Below are 13,366 nucleotides of genomic sequence, written 5' to 3'. Positions count from 1 at the left end.
TATGCAACACGTTTATGTTTAGTTTCTCTTTCTACACTAGTATGAATCATATGATTTAACAATATTCTTTTTTTAGATTTAGATAAGTTAGAATTTCAACCTATGACTTAAAATGTAGAACCTATGACTTAACATGTAGGTAACCCAGGAATCCAGGTTATTAATAGTTATACATATATATTTGTTTATTTATTTTTATTGTATCTCATATACCACACCCTACAATATAACCATTCATTTTTTTTCTTTCCCTTATCTCATTCTAAGGTCTAATTATGTTATTTAGTCCTAACAAAATGGTCCCAACTTGATCCTTATAATATATGAGTGCACAATTTTAGTGAATTATTGAACTACAGGATTTATATAATTTAGGCTCATGGTGGATCCTACATGGATTTAATTTGGTACTTTATAATTTAAACTTGTATTATAAAGTACAAGTATATTAAGTTGAGTTGAAATATACCCCAAAATGAACGAACCAACTCAGACACATGCTTAATCGAGTATAAATGGAAATAGTGCATATTTGTTGCATTAGATACTTTATTCTATTTAGTTCCTAAAAAAAAGATACTTTATGCTATTTAAAACTTCATTCCATTTGTTGATGGCCATTTTGGAAGCCCAAGTGGAAGGGAGAGGCCCAGCAACACGGACAGAAAAGAGTTGGCAAACGAATAAAAAACCCATTAAGCCCAAGCAACAGAAATAACAGATCACAGGCCCATGAGATGAACAAATGGGCCTTGAGGAGGTAAATGGGCTTAAAAGAGCCCAGAAAAAGAGAAAAAGCAAACCATGGGCAGTATATGATGTGGAAAAGTGATAATGGGCCACGGTAGGCCCAAAGTAATGAAAGCAAAGAAAGTAAAGGGTTGATGGCAAGCCCATGAACCCCAAAGATGAGGAATAATATAATTAGGTCGAGGAAGCCCAAAAAATTTCAGTAAAAACCCATGATAATGCAAAGTTAAGAAAATGGCCGAGGAAGCCCGAGGGAAGCAATGGGCCTAGGACACCCAAGGGAAAATAAATGGGACACAGGAGCCCACCAGTAATATAATATAAGAACCAATGGTCATACTGGGCCATTGGGAAAAGGATAAACTGCAGGCCCAAAGAGGCCCAGCCAGATTGAGGCAAAATAATTTCGCAGCAGGAATGATAGAGTGGTATGGCAAGAGAGGGTAGCAAGAAAAAGGGTGGGCTGAAGAACAGTAAAGCCCACCGCCAAGCAAGGCCCAGCCCTTGAATAGGGGAAGCCATAAAGGAAAGGGAAAACCAGAAAGTAGTCAAAAACGGACGGCAAACTATGCAGGCCAACCACAACAAACGCATGAACAGCAGACAGATTTTGGACATATATGGAAGAGAGGCACGTGCAAGGCCTAGACTTCACCAGCCTGTACCCAGCCAATACAAGACATGGTGAGGTCATGGGTCAGAAGTAAGAGGGCATGGTTTGGCAGTGGGGAAAGGGGAAAACCTATTTTGAGGTTCTTGCTAGGGCTCTTTTGGGGAAAGTGTCCTGCTAGAATAACATACCACTTAAAGGAGTAAAGCTGAGCTGGAACCACTAGGTGCATGCCATGAAGGATAGGGAGAGAAAATGCACCCACACCATAGCAGGAAATGGTGCCACGGCAGACAACAAACAAAATAGTTTTCTTTTGTCTAGCGATGGGGAGTGACACACAGACAGACCAAATGGCGGTCAGTAAATACACTCAGACCAGAGAAAAGTGGTTAAGGGCTAAAATAGTAAAATTCGGTCACGGCAGGCACTATAAAGAGACCATTGCCGTATACAGGAAGAGAGGGACAACAGGCACCACGGTATTAGAAATTTAAAAACCAAGAAATAGAAAACAAGGATTAAGAAAAAGAAGTAGAATGAAAAAAGATAAGAAAAGGGAATATTAGAAAAGAATGAAAGAAAAAGATAAAGAGTTAGAACGGCAGGCATGCACCAATAAGTTGATTCCCTCTTTCCCTCTCAAAATCTTGCTCTTTGCCGGAAACAAAGAGTGTTCTTGTATACCAACCATTCAGGTCCGCTTCTCTCAAAGTGATTAATTTTCACAGTAGGATCTCCTTAAGAGATTATTCACTTTGAGAAAAGGCATTCTTCCCTCTTTGGTTTTGGTCCTGCAGATCAGACTTGATCTGATTTATTTCCTCTCTCAATCAACTCATATACCACCCCCTTGTTTCCCTTACTTTTCTTATAAAATAATTGTTGTTAAACTGTGATTATCTTTTCTTAAGTAGGGATTATTTATTTACCTTAATAAAAATGTCGAAGTACTTCATTTTATCTCGTTGTTATCATATCTGCCTGCCGCAATCCATCTAAAACTGTTCTGTCCGTCATAAGCGTGCTCCTGGCAGACGAGGTATAGTTTGCACACAAACCGGACCAAATTGAGTTGCAGTTGGACTAGTCTCAACTCCCTTACTCAAAATACTTGGACCTAATACTGCAGGAGGCAACCCAGCCCACTTTAACCACAACAGGCCCACTACACCATTAAATAAGACATAATGTGGTAAGGGAGTTTTTTTTTTTTTAGATGAAAAGATGAATTGACCTATTTCACATGGAAATGGAAATGGAAATGATGCGATGAATACATCATTATTTTAAAAGAATGTAGACTTCATAATTATATATACGTGAAATTCACATGTGTGTGATAGAGAAAATGTATATATTTTATTTAATATATATAAAATACTTTCATATGAGAGAAAAATACTTATACCAAGAGATGTGTAACCCAATTGACACTTAATTTCTTCTAGAAAGGGATGATACTTTCTAGTATTTCAAATAAAGACATATAGGATTGAAAATTATCCTTCCCAATTATTGAATTAAAAAGAAAAAAGAAAAGGGAAAAGAAGATTATCATTCTTTTTTATTTTATTTTTATTTATTTTTTTTTTTTTTGTGAAGGAAGATTATCATTCCTATTGAGTCTCACTTCTCGCACACAAGAGCCAATGATTCTCATCTCATCACAAATAAAAAACCGTTAGATCTTTCTTTTTTTTGATGTAAAACCGTCAGATCTAATCACACTAATATTTGATAAAGTGATTACCCAATGGCAAAGCTTGTGGCTTAAGGGCCCGAGCAATCAAACGGTAAGAATACAAATCTTTTTCTTTTAAAAAGAAAGTGCTAGAAATGACGAGGCTTTTTCTCTCTCTATCACTTGAAATATCTTCTCCCTATAAAAGAAAAGAGAAAGTCCTAGAAAGAAAGAATATAACAAAGTCACACACTTTGGTTTTGCTTCAATTCTAGGGTTTTATACTATCTCTCTCTCTCTCTCATCTCCTCTTCCTTAACAAACATGAGGTAAGACCGCTCTGCTCTGTTTTCTTTGTTTTTTCACACGTTGATTTGCTTATTTTATGCTATTGCCGCTTTCATTTACTTTACCTGTTCTTTGATCTGTTATTTGTAGTGTTCGTTTCTTAGACTTTGTTTGGTTTCTGAGGAAAAAAAAATAGGGTTTTGAATGTTATTTGTTTCTGTTTTGATAATATGTCTTTTTGGGGGGAGTAAAGTTGGAATCTTTTTCCGTTTTTCTGTAACGATGTGGTGTTTTCGATTGTTTTCTTTTTTTGGGTTTTAATTTTTTTTGTTCATTTTTAACTAATTTGTAGAGGAAAAATGGCATCTTTGTGTGAAATGTGGTTGATTGGAATGGTATTTATATTTGTATTTGTTATCTGGGAATTAGTAAATAATTTGTTGAAGAAATATTTTTTTGCTGAGAAGTTGATGTAACTAGTGATTGTATGCTATAAAACAAAATTAAGACAAAGGGTTTAGGATGAGTGGCTAAGCGTGTTAAGGGTTAAGAGCGTGCAACCAACGGACCCTGATTGGTCTGTTGAGGATCCATAGCCGATCCAAAGGTTTTGGGACTAAGGCTTAGTTGTTGTTTTAGTCTGTCTGTATGTGTGTTGGACATGGGATTACAAACCAATGGTTAGGCTGGTACCTCATAGACACGGAACCGTAGGAAGTAATGGTTTCATGATATAGATGTTGGCCTGTGATACTTGTTACTGTAAACTGTTAAATTACGTGGTGGAACTAACACTGTTTTAGGTTGTGTGCTGGGTCTGTTATGACTATAATTGATTTTTGCATTGCTAAAATCATACTAGTCTTTCTATTAGTTAGCCGAGGACGGGCAAAGCTGGTGTTTTCATTATAACTAGTGTAATACTTTGAATGCTTGTAAATGACATTTGCTATGTACATTGGTGAATGAGATTTCCATGTTTCTACATTTGTTATTGTTATGTCCTGTTTATAAACGAATGCATTTCCTGTTGTAGTCGTCATCCTGAGGTGAAGTGGGCCCAGAGGGCAGACAAGGTTTTTATTACAGTGCAATTGCCAGATGCCAAAAATGCTAAGGTTAATCTAGAGCCAGAAGGTGTTTTTACCTTCTCTGCCAGTGCGGGAGCGGAAGACCACCTTTATGAGCTGAAGTTGGATCTTTTTGATAAGGTTAATGTAGAGGTAAGAAGCTAGTCTTCCAAATTATTCGTAGCTTTTATTTTTTCACCAGGAATTAACATCTGTGTAGCCTATGCTACCATTTTGGCCGGGAATTATGATAAGTTTCTTGTTTCCTTAGTTGTCCAAATCAGCAATTGAATATGAGTTCCATTATGTTTATGGTCATTTAACAACATTTCCATGTAGAAAAGTTAAGAGTGTTATGCTAATGTTCTGTAGGACACTTACTAGGGTCAATTTGCACTTTGTTAGACCTATTGGTGCTAAAGTATGCATTTTTAATATACTAGTTGGTTAGGAAAGTCATATTTTATCACTTTTCTTTTAATTAAATTTTGTTTTGACTTGTTGTTATCTGTTTCCTCCTTGATTTAGGAAAGCAAAATAAACATAGGAGTAAGGACCATATTCTGCATCTTGGAGAAGGCAGAGAATGGATGGTGGAAAAAACTATTGCGTGGAGATGGCAAGGCCCCACATAATATCAAAGTAGATTGGGACAAATGGGTGGATGAAGATGAAGAGACCGGTACTGTTTTTTAAATTTTTATTTTTTTGTGTGTGTAATTTTGTTTTGTTTATTTAAATTGATTTTGTTTAAATTGACAAATGCTGATATGCTCTTAGTTGGGAATTAATTTACTTTTCATTTTGATTAGGTCCTGGTGCTGACTTGGATTTGGGAGGAATGGACTTCTCGGTAGGGGAATATTAGCTTATGAGATTTGAACCTTAAGTTTTGGTTATGGGCTTGTTGACTAAATCATTGCTGTATTTTGCAGAAATTTGGTGACATGGGAGGCATGGGTGGCATGGGAGGCATGGGAGGCATGGGTGGCATGGGAGGCATGGACATGGGAGGTATGGGCATGGGAGGCATGGGCATGGGTGATGATGCTATGGGTGATGACTTTGCTGACAGTGATGATGAAGGTAACAAACTAAGCCAGAAGTGCTTCTAGTTTATACATGGTGTAGTGCAAAAAATTGTATATGGATTGTACATTTGTACTTGTTATGCTATAAAATATGAGGGATCACTTTTGTCTTAAAGATTTTGAAATTGGTAAATATTGTTAATTTTGCTGTTGTATGCTTAGATCACTTAGAAAGAGAGAGAGAGTGCAGAAAATAATTAATGTAGGAAGAAGGAAAGAAATCTATTTGTTTGAAGATTTCTAGTTGTTTCAAAAGGCATTGCCTTGTTTGTGTTCAAGAAAAAATTGAGTTTTTCAAGCTCTTACTCTATGATGTAGTTGTATTTTGTCTCCTGTTTATTAACAACGAAATATGCTTTTCTGTTATGTTAGACCAAGAAGTTTCCAAGCCAGACTTTGACAAATTAGAAGAAGGGGCAAAAGCAGGACATGATGCTGCTAAGAGCGAGGGTGATGCTCCAGAAGAGAAAAAAGAAGCTGCTCCAAGCACATAGTCTTATGATGGTTTAAAAATTCTTAACTATGGCTTTGATTTAAATTCGTGGGGTGAAATTTTCGGTCTTTATGACTGTATCAATGCGTGTCATTTATTCTAACAGAGTTGATGGTGGTGATGTTCGAATTTGATTTCTATCTTATAGACGGGCAAAATACTATATTTTTACGTGAACTAGGATGTTTACTACTATGTTTCACAAATGATAATCCTTAGTGGCATCATGGCTAAATTCATGGTGGACTTAATGGTTAGACAGCGCAGGCCTAACATTGGAGTTCTTTAATTAAGTTTACGATTGGTACAATGAATGGATATTCATTAGGAATAATAATCATTATTATTAGGAATATAATATGTTGTAATGGAATAAGTATTACAATCCATAAATTTGATTGTTACTTAATGGAAAGTTTGTAAAAGATATCCGAGGAAAATTTATATTTTTGAAAATTTACTAATTTTAAAATTTATTATATGCATAAAGGAATAATTATTACAATCATTTTAAAGACTTATTTCTATGTAATAACCAATCCATGCAATGACCAAATTTCTAGCATGAATCATTTTAAATGGGATGTTCTTTTGCCGTGAGACTCAAAAGTTTTACACCCAAAATATGAATATGATTGTTCCAGCTGTGATTGTACCATGTCCCATGAGATTAGTAAGTGGTCATGTGAGTGTGCAATAAAAGTGTGCTTGGATATGGAATTTACAGGTTGAGTTTAGGTCACCATAACATACAATTTTTTGTCAAATACATATTTTTGTTCCCCTCACCCCTCTATGTGCTCAACCGACCAAATCTCAAGAACTTTTATGGCATATCAGTCATCTTAAATATTTTTGGTAATTATTGGGGATAAAACTCTGGTACAAGGGGTAGTGTCAATCGGCCTACAAGTCATTGGCATCAATCTTCTGATTGAACTCAAGCAAACTTCAACACAGCAAGGGGTTCAAATAAAGTCCTCATTTGTGTTAAATTACTCAACTCACTCTTCGTTGATTACATTGATCTTCAGTGAAGATGAGCAATCATCATAGGATACTCAACTTGGAATCGGTGTTTTATGGTGTCACTCTGTGTAACCATGAAAGATGAAACTAGAAAAAGCAAAGCAACCGAGAGGTAGGTTTTCACATTTTTAAGTGAACTCAGATGAACTTGGATTAGCATGGTCAACTACTCTACCAGTGTTAAAATATCAATACCAAGGTGAGTATTGATCAATCTAATGAATCAAAGGCAATGGTAAGGTCGAAAGTGTAAAGACAAGCAGGCTAAGAAGCAATGGTCACCCAATTAATTGTTAGGTAATACTTGGGTCCTGTGTATTCCATACATTAAACTTGATATAGTGCAGACATATGGTAAGTATAGAATGTATGGTTGTATCGTATTGAGTCTAGTGCATAGGACACTAAACCCAATACGTGTTTTTGTTAAAATTCAAAACTAATTATTAAAAAAAAAAAAACAGTGAAATATAAATTGAGTAGAAATTCTTTGTAAACAAATTGAGTAAATATATTCATGATTACTAATTTTTTTGATCATTTTAATGTCATCAATTTTATTTGTATAATTCTATGTATTTATTTATTTATTTATATTTAATTTCACAATGTGAGGTATTGAATGTATGATTGTGTTAATATGTCAAAATAGGGTTTGATGGTAGATGATCACGTCATAAAGATTGGTATTCACCTATATATTTTAAATAATGTTGTTAGAATTTTTGTACCTTAGGTCCTTAAGAGGGTTCCTTGTCAATTTAAATAATATCCAACTAGTAAAATTAATTTGACAAGATTCTAAATAACAGCCATCCCATCATTTTAGATTTTAATGCAAATATTAATTTCTCCTTCCAAACATAAATGTATTATTATATCAATAATTCTCGAATGTATGATGATAAGGAAAATTACATTTTATCATTCTAAACTATACCTCATTTTACACTTTACTCTCTAAATTTTTTGAATGCACGTTTTGCACCCTAAACTATGACTCATATTACATTTTGCATCATGTTGTTAAGTTTGTTGTTAACTTGAATGAAAATTCAAAATTTAAGATGCAAAATGTAATAAGGAGTATAGGTTAAAATGGTAAAGTGTAATTTATCTTTTATTTTTAAAGTATTGAGAAGATGGCCAATTAGGTCTTTTTACGTGTTGTCATATTTTTCCATCTAAGTCAACAGCAAACTTCATTCTCAAAAAAAAAAAAAAAAAAAAAAAAAAAGGTTAACAGCAAATTTATTATTGGAGTGCAAAGTATAACAAGGGTGCATTTGAAAAGGAGTATAGGTAAAGTGTAATTTATCTTTTGGTTTTAAAGCATTGAGAAGAGGGTCAATCAGGTCTTTTCACTTGTCATATTTTTCCATCTAAGTCAACAGTAAACTTCATTCTCAAAAAAGAAAAAAGAAAAAAAGAAAAAAAGTAAATAGCAAACTTAATATTGGAGTGCAAAGTATAACAAGGGTGCATTTGAAAAGTTTATGATGTAAAGTATAAAATAAGATATGGTATAAGATGGTAAAATATAATTTCAAAAAAATATAATAATAATAATAATAATAAGGTATGGAAAAATTTAAGTGAATTTTTGTTTAGAAGAAAAATTATATTGAAATTGATGATTCTGTTTGAACAATTTTAATACTGTAGATATCATGTTGTGGTCCATAAATGGGTGTCGCTTAGAGACAGCATATGACATGGCAAGAGCTGATTTGTTGACAAAAGTCACTACAGTGATCTTCACCTGAGAGGATCAGAACCCTAAAACCCTGATAACAAGGTTGTCTTTCCTGAATCGTCTACAGCAACAACGATAGAGATGGAGGCTACGGACATGGATGTTGAAGAACAACCTCAAAACAATCCCAATCCCAATCCCAATTCCAGTTCCAGTTCCAGTTCCAACCCAAATTCTTACAAGCGGTTCGGTCTTAAAAACTCAATCCAAACCAACTTCGGCGATGACTACGTTTTCCAAATTGTCCCCAGGTACGCTACTTTTCCTCTTGAACCTAATTTTTCTTTGTTTTCTGATCAAATTTAGGAAAAAGGAGCAAAATTTGATTCTGGGTCTTATACAACATGTCAATATGTGAGATATTTTGTCAAAGTTTTTAACTTGGTTAGTGGGTTTTTGCTATGCTTATTAGTTTGGGAATCAAACAAGTAGTTGTTAAATGGGTTTTGTGTATTTGTTTTTTTAAAATTTTATTTTGAGGGGTTAATTTGTAATGTGGGTTTTGGATGGCAGGGAGGATTGGACGGCAATGGCAGTGTCATTATCAACAAATGCAGTGAAGCTTTACTCACCAGTGACTGGTCAGTACTATGGAGAGTGTAGGGGTCACTCTGATACCATAAATCATATCTCTTTCCCGGGTGCATCAACTCCACATGTGTTGCACTCTTGCTCTTCTGATGGAACCATTAGAGCTTGGGATACCAGGACATTCCAACAGGTAGCTCCTTTAGTCTTTATCTGTTTGCATACACATTTATAAGTTTTTTTTTTTTTTTTTACATCATGTTGTGGTGTAAAATATTTTTAGTGGTTCTCTTGTTTAATTCTTTAAAGTATGTTGGTTTCTGATTTTTGTTTATTTTATTTGATTATTAACACTGTAGGTTTTGTGTATAAGTGCTGGCGATTCACAAGAGGTCTTCAGCTTCTCATTTGGAGGATCAACTGATAATCTTCTTGCTGCAGGATGTAAATCTCAGGTTCAATGTCTATGTTAGGAAATAAATCATATCGAGTGTTGTGAAATGTTAGTTTTCGGTTTAAATTGTTATTTGCTAGTTTTGGTGTTCATTATAGTATTTGAAGGGTGATTTATTTCTGCACGTTCACATATATAGGTTGTATATGTTCGGTGGTGTTTCAAGAATAAAATGTGTTCAATATTTCTTTTTTGTTCCTGTATTAGACAGTCAAATAAGTAGGATAACTATTTGCCAGTTCATGCACTTATGATTATCTTTTCTTGTGTGATAATCAATTTACTCAGATACTCTTCTGGGATTGGAGGAACAAGAAGCAAGTTGCTTGTTTGGAGGATGCTCATGTGGAAGATGTTACGCAGGTTTGTTCTGATGCCTATGCCTGTAAAATGTCAATACTTTTAGGTCGAATCATGTTCACTAATTTAGGAAAATAGTGACACAACTTAGTTTTTAAGTTGTCCTTATCAAGTACTTGAAATGTGGTTAGAATGCAAAAACTTTACATATGGTCGGGGTTATCAGTTGACTGGGGTGGGGTCACATATTGAAATCCTAAATGCTTTTGTCATGCATTTATATGGAAGGCTATGTTACTCTATGTCAGTCAAGCTTGCATTATAATTATATTTTGATACTTCTTAGCTGAGCTGTAGTAGTACTAGTTTTTTCCACAGACTTACTTGTAAAGATTCATCAACACTAGTGCATCTGGTTTGTTTATGTGATCTGTTGATATAATAGGGTGGTGATGGGATATTGTTACTTGATTTTAGCTAGCTTTTGGAACTTGTGTATTTTCTGAGTTTTTGATAACTTTGTGATTTTTGATAGGTTCACTTTGTCCCTGGCCATCAAAGCAAACTTCTTTCTGCATCTGTAGATGGGTTGATATGTATATTTGATACTGATGGAGATATAAATGATGACGATAATCTTGAATCAGTAAGTGCATACCTGTATCAGTATTGTTTTACAGATGAAATGGCCAGTTACGTATATTATGGAAAGTAGGGTTGATCAGAGAAACTTGTGTCAAAATAATTGCTTTTCAGTATCTAAGGTGTGTGTGTGTGTATAATTCCCCCCCCCCCCCCCCCCCCCGGCGCGCGTGAAACAACAAATAAAAAGGATAATTCTTGTCAACTGCAAGGTGTCTCATGAAAACCTAGTATCGATGCACTTAGTGTCATAATGTGACCTCAAGCGCTTGAGCTTTAGCTTGACAAATGAATGGTTTGTTACAGGTTTCTATTTTCTTGGAGGTATTGGATAGATGATCCTTTATAAATATGATCAGGTTTATGGTTACAATTATGTAGGTAATTAATGTGGGAACTTCAATTGGTAAAGTGGGGTTTCTTGGAGAGAGGTATCAAAAGCTCTGGTGTTTGACCCATATTGAGACCTTAAGGTATTGTCTTTTCCCATGAACTGCTGTTAAGGACATTATTGTTAAAATATTCTTAATCTTTACTCCATCTTCCTGTGGGAATCATGAGACTAAAATGTAGTTTTAATATTTGTTGTACCTGAAATTACAATCTATGCTATAAACCAGATTTCTTGTTCCACCTTTCTAATATGTCCCGTGTTAGATATTTAGATTTCTACTTAACACTCATATTTTTTACTCCGATTGGCTGCCACAATATATGTTAAATGCTGATAGCTTATTTGGATTTCTTTCAGTGTTTGGGACTGGAGAGATGCAAAAAGTGAAGCAAGCTTCCAAGATGCCCGTTCATTAGCTTCTGATAGTTGGACATTAGATCATGTAAGTTTTTCATTTTTATATAGAATCTACTCATTTTTGTCAATTAGTAGAAGCCCTATGTTTTATGTTTACATACATGGTTGAATTTTTTGATTGCTTATTATAATTTTATTATTATTATAAATAAATAAATGAGATGCATCCCCACCATAGGCAGATAATATAATAGCTAAAAAACCCTCTTAAGATTAAGCCTGGAGTTTATCCCATGGTCGTCAAGAACTCCTTGAGGCAGGCCGGAATATTGTAGAACTTCTTGCCAATAGGCTCTAACTTAGATTGCACTTTCATCTCCCACAATAATGGGTGGAGAATGATGTTGTGGGTTCAAATCACTGGGTGCATGTGTTACTTTAACATTTATTAAAAAAAGAAAAAGAATAAAAAAGAAAATAAAAATAGGCCAAATCAAGTATCTGTACAAGCATAGTTGAGTTGTAGCAACAACTTTACCTTGGGAAGCATAAGCAATGCCCGATTTAGCTATGTTCCTTGTAATAAATAAAGATACAAGTAAGATGACCAGCAACACCACTCTGATGAGTTGTCAAATATGTAATAAACCATGGTTTTGCAGCATTACTAACCAACTCACAACTTTTGTATATCAACCACGCCTTTTCTTGTAGCCAAGCTAATGGTTCATTAGACAGCATGATCACTGAAAATGTGGTGCTTAACTTTAAGTCAATTGGAAACTTATTTAAGTGCTTTTTTTTTGGCCAATCACCAGGGGTCATTTTTCCTAATTGGCAGGAATTATTGCCATAGGACTCTATTTAGATACAACTATGCAACAATTTTGTCACCCTGAACATTTGAGAATGACATGATATCCATTTAGGCAGAAAGCTATGAATTTTTAACATTTTTTAATGGGAATTTATAGTTCTGGGCACTTTAGGTGTAGTACATTAGGTTCTCCAATTAAATTCAAACATCTGGTTGCATTGACGCCAATAAAGTACAAATATTGTTATCATTTCTAAGGACAATTGAATGTAACCAGGTGTTTTGAATTTAATTGGAGAACCTAATGTACTGCACTAAAGTTTAAAGAATGCAAACCAATTCCCTTCCAAATTGTGCTGGCATTGAGCCACATAATTAGTAACCCTTCTCTTTTGGCAGGTAGATTATTTTGTCGATTGTCACTACTCAAAAGAAGATGAACGACTATGGGTGATTGGCGGCAGTAACTCTGGCACTATAGGCTACTTTCCAGTAAATTATAACGGAGTGGGAGTCATAGGATCTCCAGAAGCAGTTCTTGCAGGTGGGCATACAGGTATTGTGAGGAGTGTGTTGCCTATGGCAAGTATGCAGCAGGGTGGGCTAGCCCAAAACCAAGGCATTTTTGGATGGACAGGTGCTGAAGATGGCCGCTTATGCTGCTGGTTGTCTGATGAATCTCCTCAGATAAATAGATCATGGATTTCAACCGCATTGATAATGAAGTCACCCAGTACTCGCAAGAAAAATAGGCATAATCCCTACTAGCAAGCCATTTTTTTTATTGGCCTTTTGTATCTTTTTCTTCATCATTTTATTTTTTATTTTTTATTTTTTTATTTTGGGTTTTCAGTACTGCTTGCTGTGAACTTACTGTACCATTAATATAATCTCTCTCTTTTTTCTTTTTCTTTTTTTTTTTTTCGTTTTTTTGGGTTTTCAGTATGTGGGTGTACAGAGCATTGGGAAACATATGGAGTTTGTAACTTTGTATTAAACTATTAATCGGCCATGTTTATATAAATCCTGTTAACGAACATAATTTCTAAGACATACAAATCACACCTTCTAAGTCCGATTCCATTTTCGTTTTGGTACTTGAA

The 13,366-nt window shown here is 34.7% G+C and overlaps 2 protein-coding genes across 3 annotated transcripts; both read left to right on the top strand.

The window, feature by feature from the left end:
• Positions 1–3,203: 3,203 nt before the first annotated feature.
• On the top strand, positions 3,204–6,163 carry LOC126708648 (uncharacterized protein OsI_027940). The gene is made up of 6 exons (XM_050408488.1): positions 3,204–3,373; positions 4,369–4,555; positions 4,931–5,084; positions 5,215–5,255; positions 5,338–5,488; positions 5,866–6,163. The coding sequence occupies exons 1-6, from the start codon at positions 3,369–3,371 to the stop codon at positions 5,985–5,987; spliced, it is 660 nt and encodes a 219-aa protein (XP_050264445.1). The 5' UTR covers positions 3,204–3,368; the 3' UTR covers positions 5,988–6,163.
• A 2,590-nt stretch (positions 6,164–8,753) lies between these two features.
• On the top strand, positions 8,754–13,173 carry LOC126708646 (WD repeat-containing protein GTS1). 2 transcript variants are annotated; one of them, XM_050408484.1, is made up of 8 exons: positions 8,754–9,022; positions 9,285–9,492; positions 9,659–9,754; positions 10,042–10,116; positions 10,589–10,699; positions 11,077–11,168; positions 11,447–11,531; positions 12,667–12,865. In XM_050408484.1, the coding sequence occupies exons 1-8, from the start codon at positions 8,853–8,855 to the stop codon at positions 12,715–12,717; spliced, it is 888 nt and encodes a 295-aa protein (XP_050264441.1). In that variant the 5' UTR covers positions 8,754–8,852; the 3' UTR covers positions 12,718–12,865. The 2 variants fall into 2 exon arrangements, with proteins under 2 accessions (XP_050264441.1, XP_050264440.1); XM_050408483.1 differs by having other exon boundaries at positions 8,756–9,022; positions 12,663–13,173.
• Positions 13,174–13,366: the final 193 nt, after the last annotated feature.

Source organism: Quercus robur, chromosome 12, assembly GCF_932294415.1.
Source record: "Quercus robur chromosome 12, dhQueRobu3.1, whole genome shotgun sequence".
Taxonomy (NCBI): Eukaryota; Viridiplantae; Streptophyta; class Magnoliopsida; order Fagales; family Fagaceae; genus Quercus; species Quercus robur.
Note: the sequence above shows the minus strand (reverse complement) of the source record. Positions and strands in the feature narration are given on the sequence as shown.

Bases quoted from the DNA above. Each gene is read 5' to 3' on its own strand.
- LOC126708648 (XM_050408488.1), top strand. The intron at 4,556-4,930 runs GTAAGAAGCTAG...TCCTTGATTTAG, and splicing joins TTGATAAGGTTAATGTAGAG to GAAAGCAAAATAAACATAGG. The intron at 5,489-5,865 runs GTAACAAACTAA...CTGTTATGTTAG, and splicing joins TGCTGACAGTGATGATGAAG to ACCAAGAAGTTTCCAAGCCA.
- LOC126708646 (XM_050408483.1), top strand. From the start codon at position 8,853: ATGGAGGCTACGGACATGGATGTTGAAGAACAACCTCAAAACAATCCC. The intron at 10,117-10,588 runs GTTTGTTCTGAT...GATTTTTGATAG, and splicing joins ATGTGGAAGATGTTACGCAG to GTTCACTTTGTCCCTGGCCA. The intron at 11,532-12,662 runs GTAAGTTTTTCA...CTCTTTTGGCAG, and splicing joins ATAGTTGGACATTAGATCAT to GTAGATTATTTTGTCGATTG.